The sequence below is a fragment of the Saccostrea echinata genome, unplaced genomic scaffold (assembly GCF_033153115.1).
Source record: "Saccostrea echinata isolate AGI-Se365-2 ecotype Australia unplaced genomic scaffold, CSIRO_AGI_Sech_v1 ptg000054l, whole genome shotgun sequence".
Lineage (NCBI taxonomy): Eukaryota > Metazoa > Mollusca > Bivalvia > Ostreida > Ostreidae > Saccostrea > Saccostrea echinata.
Genome location: NW_026889803.1, coordinates 30,378,451 through 30,396,922, shown reverse-complemented (window position 1 = coordinate 30,396,922; position 18,472 = coordinate 30,378,451). Strand labels below are relative to the sequence as shown.

Sequence of the window (18,472 nt, the reverse complement as noted above, 5' to 3'; positions counted from 1 at the left end):
AAGTCCGTGCTGATATACTCACAGAGAGGTGTTGGTGCGCATAAACAATGATAAGATCCAATCATTTGATTGTGTTGAACGATCAGCCACTAGTAACACAAGGTATTCAACAAAGCCAAATGCTATCAAGTCGCAGAACTTTTGCACCTAAGATAGCAAATGATAGAAGATAGTCCGACAGTATTTAAAACATACAAGAAAACCCTTTTGTCTGGTAACAATGCCGGTAATATCTGCGAAACAAACTCTGAACACGATGAATGTAGACTGATTTTTTAAACATGTTCGTTCACATGTTTGATTCCTTACAGTAAAACAAATGGAAATAGTAAAAGAGATTACCAAGTCCTCTTGAACAACTAATTTTCAAACAGCCAATTAAGGTACTTTAATACGCTGCAAGAACTTAGCAAATTTAGATAATGCTATATATTTCGTTATCCATATTTCAAGATCTACCCCCAACCATGAGAATGCATTGATCAACTTAACTATATTTTATTCTTAATAATGCGACATTTCATAAAATAATAAAAACTGTAAATGCAACGTAATACATTAACATTTGGAACAAGAATATTTCACTTGCCCATAGAATATGTAAATATATATATATATATATTTCTGAACACATACAGAAATCTTTACCACTTTCCAAGCTTACAAACACAAATGAAGTATGCTGACCATTGCTCAGTGAACTTGGCATCATCACATTGAGCAGTGATGAATAAGCAATATCGACTAGTTTTTCTAGTCACTTAATATGTGTATTGCGTATGAAATAAGCTTGGCGCGTTAAAAATAAAGATTATGTATAATTAAAAGACACTTTCTACAATCTATATGTAAAAAAGGGTGAATAAAACAAACGACAAAGTGATATGTAGGAATAATAAATAGTAAAATCATGCAACATTATTCCATTGACTAGTCACCGCATGCTCCGTTTTGACTCTGATTAGATCGAGGTCAGCTAGAGGTTTGTATTGCACAGGTATAAAACCAGCAGCAAGATGACATAATTGTTGAGACAAAATAATAAGTGTGTTTGATATGCTATTTTTCAGAAGTATTTTGAAACTGATATGAGTATTTCTGTTTAAATTAAAAAAAAAAGGTATGGCACTTTGCAACTGCATGACATCTTGCCTTCCCAAGCTAATAACGTGTTAAATATTTTAAGGTTTGCAGCACTCGTGTAAAAGGACTGGCCACCTTTAGTAAAAGCCTGAAGTACCACTTTTTTAACCCTGACGCACCAAAGACTCCACAAGAGTAAATTCATTCCGTTTAGTTTTCCTGGGTTTTTTTAGCACAAAGAGAAACTAAGTTCACCTTCACCGGCTCCACGAGCAACCGAACCAGATCCACATCACAAAAAGGGAAGTTGCGCACAATACCCACACATTTTATACCATTTCCGGTTTAATTGTCAATAAAGACATGGACATATTTTGTATACATTTTAAAAGTTTTAATAAATATATATTTGATAAAATTCTGTAAAAAGGTGTTAAAAACTTAAAAATAAATATATCACAGAAAGCAAATGTGCACCAAATCATCCCCAAAAATTAGAACCCAACTAATTTTAATACCTCAACCATTTGAAAAACATTGTCCATAATCCTTATTGCACAATTAAACACGTGTCAAAATACATTTGTGTTATAAATAATATGTAATCACTGGCAAAGGTATTCCTGGCAAAATTGTGTGAGTACTTGCACTCTGTTGTGCAGTCCCCCATTAAAAACGCCCGTCCCGCACAAAAATATCAAGAGCAAATAACTCTAAAAATGATATGTATAAATACACTGCCACCATAAAATGCTCTTATGATATTAGTGCTAGTTTCCTTCGTCGTGAAATCACACGTGCTATGGCATAAAATAACTGAGTGTATTGCGCAATTCCACATGAATAATGGAGAATAAATTCAAGCAAAAAAGCCACCACCAACACCAAAACAAATACGGCACCACCACCACTGCAATTCTAAGTTGTTTATTGCCATTTTTATGGAAATATTTATACTTGATGTTATAATGTATATAAAGTCTAAATCTAACATTGCTACAATCATATCTACAACACACGTCAAAAAATCGTGGGAAAAGTCATACATCAGCAGTTTTTTTTTTTTACAAAAATGTACAATTATGCGTAGGAATGATCATATAATAACAAATATCAGTATATCTAGACATGGTAACATTTAAATGATGTATATTTATAGTAGATCTATTATTTATTTATCTGACATTAAAAAAAATCTGTCTTCATGAAGAAAAAAAAAATTATAGAACTAAACAAATCAAAATGTGATTTTCTAACACTTTTCTAGGTTTTTCAAATTTCTGGTGAAAAGGAAATGAACAAGATAATTTAGAAAAAAAAAAACAGATGAAAAAAAATTAAAGCAATTCTTCTCTTAGATATTGCACAATCGTAATATCTATACCTTTGTATTCATAATTTAAGCGAAGCAAATGAGGACAATCCCTATGGTTGAAAATAGCTGTCATGGCTTATGTACAACAATTCAGAATCACAACCTCAAATAATCAAAGTATGAAGCGCTTGCTAAATATGAGATTACTAGTATTATTTAGTATATTACATGTAATAAATTCTAAACAACAAATATGACTAGAACATTCAAATTTCAGTTTGATTTCTTGATATTGCATAGAATTTTTCTTGCATATTTATAAGAGTTATGCGTTGATTTTGGTGTATAGAACTGTTTTTTTTCTATAAAGTTTTGACTGGTGTCAAATTATCATAAAAATCTTCACTTCGAGATATTAAAAAAAGTCTTATATTCAAACAAGGTTAAAAAATACAAAAATATCAACGGCTGTCATGGAGTGATATGTTTTGATATAAACATAAACAACAATAAAAACAAAAAAACAAAATAAACAATGCGTACTCACAATCATTTCGTAACGTGTATAACGGCATAACAATACTTGATTCAATACTCAAATTAGGCACTTATATATGCATATCAATGTTATATAATTACTTTGAAATATTCTTTTTTTCATGAAATTAAACAAATGTCAATTTCTCGCAGCACTAATAACGCCAATAATTAGCAACGTATTCTTTTGCAGTAATCTGTTCTATAGAGTAACATACACCATGTACTAACAACTCTTAAAATACAAACATGGCAAAATAGTCAGAAACGGAAGTGAGACAGGCAAGACTTTGACTGGAAATTATATATAAAAATAATATTGCTAGATTTTGCCATGTGTGTTCAGATCTATTTTTTAGCTGAAATACAAGATCTTTTCAAGAAAAATGAGATTAGCTTATATATATATATCTTTACAATTATAATACAATAAACATCATAAAATTGCTAAAATAAACATATCTATTTGGACCCTGGAATGTCTGAACACATTGTGTAATTTTCTTTCTTTTTATATTATTTTTTTTCACACTGCGTACTTTACCCATGTCAATTTAGGCTAGAAACAGCTCTATAACACACTGTCCTATTGTATGTTTGCTTCTCTGAGCTATTGCACGCTCTGCTTCCGACCGTGTCATGAAGGAAATCAATGCGTCCCCTGTAAGTCTTCCGTCGGGTAAAATCTGGATCTGAATGTTCTCTGGGGTTACCTACACAAAAAATATATAATAAGATATAATTTAAGCCATTCATCAAGGAAGTCCACTTAAGGTATTTCTGTTCATACAGAAATTTGAATAGTGATGACGTTAGATATAATTTTGATGTCATATTTCATTCACATTTCCACGCCACTTTCCTTATGATGTCTTTACTAAATATTTATATTTAAAATGAAAAGAAACATTTACAGTTAAACATGCCAATTTTTAGAATTGAACAAAATTATGATAAATATGATATAAAGTGCTACAACAGAAAGATATAGAAGGGTCATATGATATTGTGAGTAGAAGGCTGTGAAATTATAATATTGATCTGAGTCAGGTTATTTAAAAGTAAATGATTCACACATTAGTTGAAACTTCCACCATGTACAGATGTACATGAAACACACAGAAAGTCAATTACATGGTTTCTTAATCACAATTTCTGAGGTGCTGTGCAATATAGCTTTAACTACTATTAAGCTCAACGTAATTGTATTTAAAGTTTAAGCTTTTTATTGATGCCTTATATCAATTGCGATGAGCTTACATCTGCTTGTGCACAAGTTACAGCAATATATTGTCCATACTTTTATAAAATGTGTTAGTGAAATATTGAAAGAATACTGATGATCGGTTAGCAGAAACTATGGGTAACTATGGATACACTCTAGAAGCAATACAAAAGCTAAAATTCAAATGCACACTTCAAACATACAGGGCTCCATCCTATTCGAATATCCACACACATTTTCCTGTTTCAAATAGACTAGGTTTTCCTTTAGCAATGTTCAAAATAATTTCTCTGTATTGTTTTCAGGTATCAAATCACGATGTTTGTGATTTATAATTTTCAAGAGCTCAAATGATAAGTACTTCAAATGATTTCTTAATTTGGAATATGGACCTAAACATACCTCTGGAAAACCTTGAAAGAAGTTCAGTATGTCTTGAACTTGTGCATTGATGGGTAGGCCTCTCAATACGACAAGCGTCGGAGGCCCTGTATGTGTGACATAGGTTTGTGGAGAAATAGGAGGGCTAGGGTACCAGTAAACAATCTGGGGGAAGTAGGCTGGTCGTGGAGCTGCTGCAAGGGGGGCAGACATCATAGTTGGCGGGAATGCGGCCGTCTGGAGATGCTGTGGCAAGTGGGCAATAGGCAATGATGCCGGCTGCAGTGATGGCAAAGACGTTGGAATGAGTGTGGGCGTTGTTGGGGAGGGAAAAGAAGACAATCCTGAAATACAATGGAGTACACTATCAGACTCAAAGATCCTTTAATGGGAAAATATATTATATCAGTTTAACTTTCAATGAAATAGAAGTGCATACCTTGTGATAGAATGGGTCTCTGTATAAAAGGTATTTGTGGTGGTGAAGGTATAGACGTTGTGGGAATACCATTAGTCAAAACGAGATTCATATCCTCCCCAGAGCACTGTATAACATCAATTATTCTTTTCTTTTGGGCAAACACCATGTGTCTCTTATTTCTGTTTATTGTTGTCAGCTGTGCTGACTCCTCAGAATCCATCTGTATGAATGCTTCACCTGAAGGTTCCCCCTGTAAAAACGCAAATTTCACATTTAACAATTTTTTTCAGGTATTGGTCTCAAGTTTTCTTCGTGTTTTCAGAATAATCAAATCTAGAAATAATGAAATTATTTTATTTGTACCTGTGCTGTATAAACCATGTGAACGCCCTGGAAGATTATGAATTGAGAGAACTCGCCCAGGAAGTTAAGAATATCTGTAACCTGAGCGCCACCTGGAATGTTGCGTAACCGGATGCAATCGCGACGCGTGCCGCTGGTAATGAGGCTTTGAGGAATGTAAGGAAGCTGGCTTTGCGGAGTTAGTTGAGTGATTATTGCTGGAAGAGGGGTTTCTTGGGGTTCTGGGTTTCGTGGGTCCATACTTCTGTTGAGAACCTGTTTTCAGAAATAAACTATACGTCAACCATTGGAAACATTTTCAATCAGAACGATAATATATATGGGCCTTTACTCTGTTTCCTCTTGTTCTGAAGTCAACAAATATTTAACTGAGTCTGTTCTTCATAACTGATAGGTACCTGTTGAACTTCAGCTGTAGTGCTTTTAAAGAGTTCAATGTAGCGTGTTCCCATTATCTCCCTGTGTTTCTTCAAGGCTGACACAGCGTCTTCTTCTGAGGCAAGAAGTACAAAAGCATCACCAGTGGATCTTCCATCAGGATAGTGAACGAAGAGAATCCCTTCTTCTCCATCCAACACCGAAACGGATGGCTCTCGAGCAAAGAACTCTAGCTGTAAGCGCAAAGACAGATAATAGCAACGACAACTTTGACAATGCTTTTATCATGCACCAATATCATAAGCTGGTGTAAATTAGTATCTGCAGGCTGTGCCATCATCCTTCTGGGGAAGTCGATGGCAAAGATTGACCAAAAACTTTTCAATGATAAAACGGCTTCATGTGTTATGATTTTTTTTGGCAAGTATCACATATAATTATACCTGAAAGCCTGTAGTATATTATTGTCCTTCCCAGTGGTACTTGTTACTACTAAATTGTTAAGCACAACTTTGTTTATTAGTGATTAATGAAAAACCCCATATGATATATACCAACACAACAATACGGGATGAGAGCCCTCCAAAGTCCTGCAGATACCAATATCAGAACGTTTTCAGTATCAACAGAGGTGTTTCAAAGCAACTCAGCTCGAAGTGAATTTTTGGAATGTTAGAAAGAGAATGGTTCTGCACAAAGACACAATGACCCCCTTCTTTTCTTGTGAACATGCACTGCGCCCTTCCACTACAGTGAGATAACTATACCTCCTTTAGAAAAAAAAACTTCACAAGCTAAAAATGATCTAGAAGATGTCAAATATAAAGAACCATCTCTTTCTAAAAATCAAATTATAAACTTTATGTCACGTAGAACATTAAATTGCTAAAAGCTTTCAAAAATAATTATTTTCAAAGATATATTTGGAATGCCACCTCAAGTAGTCTTAGAAACACCTCCGACCTGATAGAATGAATGAATATATAACCTATTTACCAAGAATTAATTTTATTTGTAAATCGTATGTTACTACGAATACCCCGCTTCACTCCTAAGGTGAAGATATCTGAGTAATTATAGTTGTAGCCTGCAACCAACCCTTAACTGCCCCGCACCGTCGGAAAACTTGCAATACAATTGGTTCATCACTGGCACCAAAATTTCCATATCCAATATGGCGACAAAACACGAATTATCTCCCCTATAACCGTAACCTCCCTTAGCGTCCACACGCATTCCCTTTTATGAATATTACTTATTGGGGTCCTCAACTTACCTGTATTCAGCTCAGAAAATGTTTTAGCAATTTTGCTAAAACCGCATGCTGAAAAATGTATCATGTTAAGCAAATTTTGAACATACATCATGCATTGGTAATCTGAGTTCATACTAAGTAGTTATAAATATGCAAAGTTTTGCAGAGTAAATGAAGGACTCTGTGTACGCTTAATTCCTAAATAATAAAAGCCTGGATATGCAAAGTTGTTTCTGCACGTAGGCAGTTTTTATACTTACCACCTGTTGCGCTGTGGCTGTAAATGGCAAACCACGCATGCGTATAATGACTTGTCCACCTCTTGAAAGAAATGCTTGTGCTTCTGAATTACTACCTGAAAGCAAGTTGTCCTTCGTGAGACATCAGATTTAATAGACAAGTTAAAATTGAAATTCTATGAGAACTTTTGACCCGCGAGAACTTTATTTTTGCGTAAATACAATGGGTCGCGAAATTTTATTCTCGCTTATAGTACATGTAGTATTACTTAAGATTATATATTATGACAATAACCAGAAATCGAGAAAGTTTTCTCCAACTTATGAATAAAATATCTCGCAAAAATAAAGCGTCCTCAGAGTTCGGTTAAATCAGAATCTCACAATATAATTACATGCAATCTGAATGACAACCTACCACCGGCAACATTGACGAAATCCTTTCCAGTGGCTTTATACACCTCTATGTATCTTTGACCAATATGATGTTTATGCCTTTTCAGTGCTAGGTCCCTATTTTCTTCATTTTCTAATCTCACCAATGCCTCCCCATTCCTCCTACCCTGCGGACTTAAGCAAAGAGCTACGCCACCTCTATTAAAGAAAATGGGGTATTTTAGAATGTTATACTTCAATAAAAAATATTTCATCTGGGGAAATTATTAATCCTTGTTCGAAAAACGTACTTTGCAATGTTCAATCCTTTGAAGAATCGAGCGATGTCTTGGTCGGAAGACTGCCATGGAAGACCGCGAGCCCGAACAACATGATTGTCATCTACAATGTCCGATTTACTGCTGCAATGGTATAAAAATCATTTTTAGATACATGAAAAGTCATTTTGGTTGATTTTCTAAATGAGAAAAAAATTACTTATATATACAAGTATATGCATGAATTATGTATTTGAAAATGGTATCATTTTTACTTAATTACAAAATTAATAATAACTTTACATGGCTTAACGTCTATAATTGAATGTGGACAGCTGGGCAAATCTATGAACTAATCCAATGATCTTATTTTTATTTATTTAACAAAATTACTAAATATTGATTTACTGCTCCAGCGTTCAACATGTTACCAAAGCAGCAGTCACAGCTACAGTAAAGAAGACAGATGTCGCAAAATATCGTGATATGGCGCTTACCATATACCGGGTTCTAAGCGTTCGTTTATTATCTCTGGTTCCCCAAACACGTGTCCTACAATTAAAAGAAGAGCACATAGAAACACATTGTGTCGCTTCGCATGTGGTAGATGAAGATCGGGAAATATACAATACTTCTATGGATAGAGACCGCCATAATATCTTGTTCAGCTATCTTACGTGTTGACAGTATCTTGCTGTTTTGTTTTAATAAAGCCTTCAATGGAATTTATCAGTCTAAAATCAAAACTTGTTATAAGCTATAGACAAATCTCCAAAATCTCAATATCTATCCTAAGAGATCAATTTTGTCCATGATAACGATTTACATTTTCTGAAAAGTTTAACAAATAGACTTTAACAGATATATTTTGTATTTCCAAAACGTATTGTTCATGTCATTTGCTAAAAATTGCAGATGAATCTTGGTTTGTGTCTCAACACATTTTCAAACTACAACACACGATTATTTCTTGGGTGATATGTCTACGACATTTGGATATCAATAAGCAAAGTTACAAAACCGCAAACAAAGACTTCGACTTCAAAGACATTTAAAAAAACGAGTGTGAACTCAAATGTAACTAGTGCTAATTGTAACGGGAACCGTTACAGATGTTCCCCAAACGGCTCCCCAATCCCTAATGATGCCTCATTCCCTACAAGCTTCAATAAATTAGACAATACTTTTGTAATATAGATGTACACTTTATTTTAAAGGGTATTTCATTGGAAAACTACTCCGATATAGCCATATGGGTATTAGCCAATCAAATTTCAGCGCATGTGCTTGCACATGTTTTCTACATTTTTCACTTTAATTTTCTGATAGTGTCTCACAATACATACAGTTGTGTTAAATATTAAAGAATTTCATTGAAAAATAAGAGAGATGTAACCCTGTAAGTATTAGCCAATCAGAATTCAGCATACGCGCATGCATGGCCTTGCATTCAATTTTGATAGTATCATAATGTAGGAGCTCTATGTGCCTATCCATGTCGTAAATTTCATTCTGTTTTGTTGAAAACCAAGGGAGTTATAGACATTTAAAGTTTCAACCAATCAGATTGCAGCACACCTGCATGCGCGTGTTTTCAAGAAATTTCCGATATAACATGTTGTAGCACCTTATAATATATACTTATATATTCTAAATTTCAAAGTATTTTGTCAAAAAACAAGGAAATTATTGAGATTTTTGTATCAGCCAATCAGAGAAGAGCGCACGTGCATGCGCGTGAGTTCACGCTAATTTGACCATGTTATCTATTCTAGACTACTAATGTATCTTTATGTTTTGAGTTTCAAAGCGTTTCATCAAGAAATATAAAAGTTACGGCTTCATCAAGTATATCAGTCATTTCACTCATTGCACGCGCGCGCACGTGCATGCATGTGCGCGCAAAATGACCTTCGTTCCGAACACCTACACAACATGCCTATTAACCCTAAAAAGGTTTCATGTCAATCGGATGAGTGGTTCTATGAAAACACTCCCGGACAAAAAAGTACCGGAGAAGAAAGTAGAAAAAAAGAATAATAATAATAATAATAATAATAATAATAAGAAACAGAGTAAAAACAATATGTTCCCAAACTTCGTTTGGGGAACATAAAAAAAAAGAAAGACTATAGTCCTCTTTTTACCCCCTTAAATTGTTACTTCATAAGCAGAAGAATAAAATCATGCTACAGTATATTTATCCTACACAACAACGGGCTCTCTAAAATCGGAGGGGGGGGGGGGTAAAGTTTAACATCAGAGTAAATAATGTTATATTTACCATCGTTGATTAATCTGTGAAGAACATTCGCCATTTCTTGACATTGTCGAATTCCATATTCCACAGAGTTGTCCTCTTGTAATCCTAAATCTAATGGAGTGAGTCAAGGAAAAGTACTAACCCATTCACAATTCTATTAGTAATTGAAAGATCTTTTATATTTCATTATTATCCTTTTTTATACACCGTATGGGTGTAATACTTCAAACAAATTATAATGTAATGATAAACTTCCAATGTAATGTAGTAGTTAAGATATTTAAAAAGCTTCCCTGCGAAAAAAAATGTTTGCGCTAACTTCAAATGAATCAAAAGAAGAAATGCGAACGATGATTATCAAGGCTATATTTACACATCTATTAAATAGTTATGTCAAGTTACACTTTTAAAAGACATGGGGTTTTTAGAAGAAATGAACGCAGTGCAGTGTGTTAACAATATAAAAGAACCACGCTTTTTGTGAGAAACATATCATTTGAAAAACAGACGACAGAAAAAGAAAAATGGAGCCATGAACATCCTTTACTTATTCGCCCAGGCGATTTTCCTTTGTATTATAGTCAACTGGAGATTATTTTTAAAGATTGTTTCGATGTCAGTGTTTAGATAAAACAAATGCATGCATGTTAACTTTTTAGAGCAAAGAACAGCTAGTGGGATTGTGGACGAGGTGATTTATTCGGTTCGGAATGGATGGATAGAAGGTGTTTTCTGTGTATCCCTGGGGCGAAAAACTTGAGTAATCACCGAATAAAACTGTTCTGACAAGGGAATGTTTTGTTTTATCAGTATGTACAGAATAAGTTAAGTTTCTCCTAAAGGGCATTTACGAAGGATTTAGTTGTAAGCTGTACAAACAAAATATAAAGATCTATTCTCTTGTAAAGATATTTTGACAACATACAAAAAATTTTGCTCATGGAAGAATACAACTTGTTGAATGTTTTTGTTGTCTTCTTAAAATAAGTGTAAGACATGTTTTCCCCCCTGAAATTCATGTACCTTGTAGATGATCGATTCTTCAAGTTGTTTAATACCTACGTAAATGAGTTATGTTTAGTATGATAGTCTCTATGTAAGTTACGGTGCAATCTGACAGATCACCGCCAAGATTTTTAATCGTTAGAGCAATGACACATGATCACTTTTAACAAAATAAATTGCAGAAGAAAGAGACTTTGTTAAAGATTTTAAGAGTCTCGAGCATTTTCCTCGAACGATAAGCCTAAAGTCTTTGACGACTTCACGTTTCTCGGCTAAGAAGCGGTATTACTCAAGTTTTTACAAATCCCTCTCCCAAAACTTGGAAAGCTTCGATCTACAGAAAATCAATCCTTACAGCTTTTGTGCCCTTGCAGATATCGATACCCTTGTCTTTAAAATTCCTGTCTTACGCATCTTGCATTTTCCCCATAAAAAAAATCCATGACCACAAGTTTGAATACTGTACGCCAATATATTCTTCACCAAAGTCATTAAATTAAAAAAGAAATATTTTTGAGGTTAGCTTTTCTTTGATCTGATAGATTGCATTGTATATGATCTGGTACCAAAACTTTCAGTTTTTGTGTTAGTTTGAAGGTCTGTATGACAATAGAAGATGGCCTTTCTGATAACAGCCATTGTGTGGAACTTCGAAGATTTACGCTTAATAAGGAGAGATAAGGAATCGCAGAAATTGAAACTAGGATACCTTCTACAACAATAGTACCGACTCATCTACCAATGTCAAAAAACAAAGCAGCAAGTGACATCGAACTTCGCCTGGGTCAGAGCAAGACAAAGGAGTTAGAATGGTAAATTGTCGTCAAAACGAAAATGAGAAAGTTCTGTGAGCAAGTTTGAACGTACTATCACACAACCGCTATTTGATCAGCAAAACATAAGAAACAAAAGAGGTGAAATGCCAAAATATGTAGTGTGTGCAACTTAAAATCATATTATAATCATACAACCGTATTTATTCATTTTCAGAAAGAAAATACTTGTAGTCTAAGCATTTTTCACAAAAACGTAATTGCATCTTATCCCACAATATTTACAAATGTCGGTTTACCAAATGAGAAAAAAGAAATCAGTAACTATATTTACATTTATAAAAATAAAGTTTTAGTATGTATAAGCTTCTGAATGTTTAGGAAAGCCTCAGGCGGTGTAAATTCACAAACCATGACTTTTTTTTTACCAGGATAGCTTGAATACAATCAATCATTGTGCTGTCACCAACATATGTCCTGGGGCAAAGAGATCTCCGTCCCACGAAAACAGAGATGAGCATCTTGCTAAGAAATCTTTAATCTCTGTCTTAGTGCAGGAAATCGTTATATCTTTCTCCATAATGCACTTAAGTTTTATTTTATACATATGAGCTGCATTAAAATTAAAAACTGAACACTTCTGGGTTTTTTATCAATTCCTCCGAGGTTAATGCACGAAGAAATTGACTTAAAGCTGTGATTATTTTTACATTAATTAGCATAAATTGTTCATCAACTTGCATAAATCTCTCTACTGTCTTTCGCATGTAAATATCGTATTTTCGCAGTTTGTGTTACTTCAGTCCGAGGTGTATATGACCATATAAATGTTGCTGTATATCAACCTCGGGCCAGCAATCAGAAAGATCTAGGAAGTCAATGTTGGCTATATAAAAGGATGGAGCCAGGGGTGTATGTTTTGATAAAGAATTTTAGCTTTTGTCCTTGGGACAGGATGGCATATTTCTGGTGATGGTCAAACTGAACCTTCAGATGTGACAGATATCGCCGAGCCAAACCCTAATGAAATGTATAGCAACGAAAATAAAAGGCCCCATTTCCAGTTCTTTTATGACACATAACTTGTTATATTGCCACAAACCACACAATTTTGCCTTTCATGGCGAACAAGGGAGAAACAAAAACAAATTGGACGCTTGTGCAAAATCAAATTCACCTCCATTTTCAATGTGTATATACATGTATGTGTAATGCTATCAAGAATCAAAGCAATATTGACATAGGAGAAAATCATTATACTATCTATGGTAGCAAAATGAAATCTTAAAAAAAAAAACTTTTAGGGGGCTTCATTATATAAGAAAGCTCGGTTGCGTGAACAATCCACTCACTGAAGAGGTTGTTTCACTGCATTCAGATACTGATAAGAAAATTTAAAATCAGGAAGGGGTCGGGTACAACTACCCGGTGTGATACAAACAATGGTAAGTTATCACTAGACATCACAGCTATGGCAAACACGGATGAGGACTCATTTATCCAACTTGGGCCCTGCCGGCAAACAAAGAAACCATCAACATCGCTATGACGAAGATTTGCAAAACTACTTGTAGTGGCTTATGTTCTTAAAACCTTTGCATGTATACGCATAAACAGCTAAGGTTGCTTAATAATTTGTTTACCAATGTTTTTCGTGTTTCTTGTGATATGAGAAAGACAAATGCATGGATCAATTTATCCAAAATTCTGCATGATCAGCTGCAACCTATGTTTCTATCATAAATTTAACCTAACCCCCCCCCCTTTTCCCCAGCATATGACTAGAAACTCCGCATTGATAAAAAAAAAAAAATCATTTTTGGAGAATGTCAATACGAGAAATGATCGATGATCAAGAAAACTCCATAAAAAATTGTGTGTATTCGGACAAGGATCGGCGCATAGGCTACAATAGTAATCGGTAGTAGCCATTCCACAAATGATTACGACAGGTTTTTGAGGTAATCGGCTAAATAAACACTGGTTCGACATATAATCTGTAAACCTATTTTTCTCCCAAAGGATAGCAGACCCCCGATCTACCCGTGTTAAACCTAATCCAACCTGACTAAACATCAACGGATTGTACTTTCATTTTGGGGACTTTAAATGATACTTTCCATTCTTTCCCCGATTAATCCTGTTACTCCTAATTCCGTATGTTTGTTTTTCTTATTAATTTTGTTCCTTTGTCTGGTGCCTTCATGAATATATTTAATTCTTTTAGTTATGTATAACGCCAACTTTTCGTTTACTCAGCCAAGAGTAATCCAGCTATACTTATCGACATACTGAGACCAACTTTTTTTTTTACAGAAATGTTAACGAGAAATGTTTGACAATAGCTTGAAAACTATTAGAGTATTTCACGACTTTTGAAAATGAGTGTGAATTACACTGAACAAGCAATATCAAACTTTTTTCTCTCTCTTTCTTAAGAGCTACAATTAAACCGTCAGGTTAGAATAACTATGCAATATGGGTGTTTAATAATTACTCTACTGGGAGAAATTTTCAAAAGGCACAACCGTAACATATTTTTAAATATATATGTAGAGATGATACGCGATACGAATTTTTTTTTAATGAAATATGGAGGCTCAAAATTGATTAGAGAGTTACCCATTAATTTAGACGTGTCATATAAATTGTAAAGTAAGTTAGACAATTTGTTTTGTTTATGATACTCACACATTCCATCGCAAGATTTCTCCTTGGTGTAAATTTTGCATTAAAGAAAAAGGATACAGTCCAGCATAGATTTTATATTGGGTATATTATCTGTTTTGTAGAACTTCTTGAATTCTTTCCGCAAGTCGTAAAACTTGAAAAAATATGAGGGCAATGAAATGTTTTTGTTGGTGGTCTCCGGGTGGAGACATTGGCGAAGATGTAACTGTCCATCTGTTAAGACACAGAATGATTTCCCTCCGTGTTCCGGGTGAACTCCTTTGGAAGACAAAAATCTGTCGAACTGTGAATAAAAAAAATATACACGTAAATAAATATATTGTCATTGCACCAAATATGACACAAACGTCTCAATACGTTTTGTTTTATTTAGGACTTGGTGCTCTTGCAATTCCTAATAACGTCAGAAAATACCAACAGATGCCTATTTAATTGTTTTTAATGAGGTAGGATATTGGGTAAAATATATATGGAGCAGATATACAAATATGGATAGAAATATATGATGACATTACCAAACCAGACTGTCTAGTCTGTAATTTTAAAGAGTTTACGGATAAAACCATCTTGACCTTCAATCAACACATGCATTGGTCTTCTTTCTTCCTTTCAGAGAGTTAATATTTTGAATGATTTATTTCATTTACACTTAACTGCAGTTGTATTTGGTGCAAAAGTTTACAACATGCTGGGTTTTTTTCTAGACGGTTTTTCTGTCGTCTGTAGCAGTACAAGTTGTCGTCTGCTGTTAGATTTTGGGACAGGTTTCATTTTTCCCATGACATGAAGAATTACGATAACGTTGAAAGTAGTCAGGTGCCTATAGATATCTTCTGAGTACTTGCTAATCTAAACAGGTGTATTCCGTTATATAACTCTAAAAAGGACAACAATCCCCTTGGCTATTTATCCCCCTCTTGAAGATGTCGTGAGTAAAAAAAAATACCCATGACCTTATTTTTTTCTCTTGAAATTAGCAACAGTCAGCTGTTTAGGTCCCAAGTCTGTATTATATACATGACATTTATAAGTAATTCACAAAATTGGACAATTTATATCGGTATCATATATAATTGTACATTTTCGCTATTTGTGTCATCCTCGTCAACCGGAGATAGTCGGCAATATGCTACAATCGTTATTTTAGTGGAAAAGTCAAAAAGCATCTAACTTGTTGAGTACACCATATATAGACGATCGAAATTAAAATATTCTATCTGACCAGCTGGCACAGCTTTTCGTCATCAGTACTTCTCCTCTTGGCAAGAATTGTTCGACAAGATGTTACCAGCACGATTTTCAAATGCATGGGCTCAAACATACGTCATCGATTGGAAAGAGTTGACAACAGGTTGCGATTGGAAAGAATAAGAAAAAGGACACTCTAAGAGTGCCAGAGCAAGTGGTCATTTATTAAATATTCACCAATATAAATTACAGCGATTAATTTGATTATTAGATTCTTTTGTCGAGACATTCGGTAATTAAAGCAGCAATAAATTATTCACAAACCATAAGTGTCCCTCAAGTTTTTGGAAAAAATTAGATATACAGTATATGTCATATTTGTCCTCGCCATGTATCTAATTATACAAAAAATTTCTCTTGACGCTAACACAATCATTTATCATGCAAGTCAGGCGAGAAAATGTTATCCGGAGACAGAATGACACAATTTCACTTACAGTGGTTTTACTCCGAGGGTCGAATTCTGAAGGCAATTTGAACGAACATAAGGAATTTAAATGCAGATGTTTATATATATGAATGGTGAACCCATTGTTGCATTATTATTTAGCTCCGTTGACTGTTTGTCAATCAACAGCTGATGTTGTTTGCTTAAGGGTGTACAGGCACACAACAATGTTCACTTCTGAATTGGGGGAGTAAACAAAAATGAAATATACACTCATAAAGTCGCGTGGATATTCGTACGCGTGTATCTATAACTGGGTGGTAAATATTAACATAAAAGGGCATTAAGTATGGAATAAATAGCAGTAAGTGGTTTTTCGATGGTTGTCAAATAGATAGCTCATGAGGGGATTGATAAGAAATATACACCGGGATGTAAACTTTAATGGGAGGGGGATGTAAGAAATGTAAACAATGATCTCACCTCATCCAGGATGTGTTCTAGAGGCTGAGAATGCTTGACTGCTTCTTCGTTAAGGCCGGTCTCTGTCTTACATTCTTCTGTAAGCACAGTTTCTGTTGTCTCTGATGGTTGAGGCTTAACATAATGTTGTTGAACAGCAACTACCTACGGAATCAGGAATAGAATGGTTAAAAAAAATAAAACCTTAAGAGGAAATAATGTCTTTAAAAAAGTTGTCAAGATGAGTCATTTGTTGTGTCTTTAAATAAAAGCCGGTTTTGCTTTTACATGGTACATTAATAATCGTGTGAACACTTCCAATTTCAACCTGCTGTGAAATCACTTACGTACACTGACACATTTAAAGACACCATATGGCGAGTGTTTAATGCAGAATTAAGTTTTTGAAAGTTTTAGTCAAAATGTCATGAAATGTACAAAGTGAAATAAACACTACACACCTATGGACAGGTAAAAATAGGCCAGAGTAAACGTGATTATTTTTAGCTAAGAAGGGTCTGTCGTTCTTGTGTTTACATACTTCTGGTATGTCTATTCAGTGAGGTCGTGTGTAATGTATCGAATGATTAATAGTATAGAAATGTCATACCTAAAACTTATCTCAGTGAGAAAAAAAAAAGTTACTAAGTTTTAAAAGTAAGATAAAGTGTACACAAAACCGCGTGTTCAACACAGGTGAATGAAACCGGATGGCCGTGTGTGTATGTATGTGTGTGTTTTGAAGTGGGTTACGTGTAGAAGTTTAGATAAAAGTTTCCTCTCACCTTGCAGTTTAGCACGTCGAATAATAGATACACAAAGAGCACAATTTGTTCCTCGTCCACTCCTAAATCTTCCCCATTCTTGCCAGCAGTGGCACAGAAAGTCACTACTAGATGAGAGGTAGCCATATCGTGCTACCTGTGTCCAGAATACCTGCGTTATGAACTCTTTAATGCAAATGAAATGTTTTGTCACTGCGATCACCCATGTGCGTCGTCGCGGGACTTTTTATCCTAGGGCAATCTTATTGGTCCTGTATTCTCTTATTTACGTGGCACTCGAACGAAAATACCGCCTCGCCTGCGTGCGCAAATTCTCTTATATATTGCACACTGCTTCTGAAAAATATAAAATTACCTTAAAACAAGCTGTTACCTTCTGAAAATTCGTTCATGACAAAAGAAACCCCCCAATCAATAGTCTAGATCGAAATTTTGACGACTTAAGACCTGTGATTGAATGCTTTAAATCTCCGCGTTGAATTGTCAACAAAACTGACAAAAGCTCCCGCTGTCATTACTGCTCTGATGGGCAATGTGCATTGTTTAAAGTAGATGACAACTTATCATGAACGCTAATCTAACAACAATTGCATAAAACAACACAAAACCTATAACTAACACTGTGTCGTATTGTCTTAGCAAATCCGTCGGTAGGTACAGTTCTCAAATATAAGCAACAGGGGTCTCAGAAATAATTAAAATGACGGATCCTTAGGTCTTTTCAGAAATATTAATCAAAGCAATAGAATTATTTCAAAAAGGAATACGTGATCATCTAAGTGACTCTTAAAACTTTGACCCCTAAATTAAAAAAATGCTTAAGTGTCTTATATTAAAATGATAATACTCCAGTCAACTTACCGAAGTTTCAACAATCTCAAAATTCCCAGCACACTTTAATATACATCCACGCCTGGCATAAATTTGAAAGAGCCTCTATGACTAGGACATATAATAATCTGTAAATCTTTTAATCCGACAACAGATATAATGCCTTAGTCCTAGCC

General features: G+C 34.5%; 1 protein-coding gene across 2 annotated transcripts; it reads right to left on the bottom strand.

Moving 5' to 3' along the window:
• Positions 1-482: 482 nt before the first annotated feature.
• LOC133172702 (epithelial splicing regulatory protein 1-like) lies at positions 483-17,753 on the bottom strand. Of its 2 annotated transcripts, none has more exons than XM_061307650.1 (13): positions 17,466-17,753; positions 16,702-16,845; positions 14,640-14,865; positions 10,135-10,224; positions 8,348-8,402; positions 7,884-7,994; positions 7,616-7,791; positions 7,219-7,313; positions 5,724-5,936; positions 5,326-5,580; positions 4,981-5,212; positions 4,563-4,885; positions 483-3,648 (listed from the first exon to the last, which is right to left on the bottom strand). In XM_061307650.1, the coding sequence occupies exons 1-13, from the start codon at positions 17,589-17,591 to the stop codon at positions 3,490-3,492; spliced, it is 2,205 nt and encodes a 734-aa protein (XP_061163634.1). In that variant the 5' UTR covers positions 17,592-17,753; the 3' UTR covers positions 483-3,489. The 2 variants fall into 2 exon arrangements, with proteins under 2 accessions (XP_061163634.1, XP_061163635.1); XM_061307651.1 differs by having other exon boundaries at positions 3,509-3,648; positions 4,696-4,885; positions 17,466-17,750.
• Between the last annotated feature and the right edge of the window lie 719 nt (positions 17,754-18,472).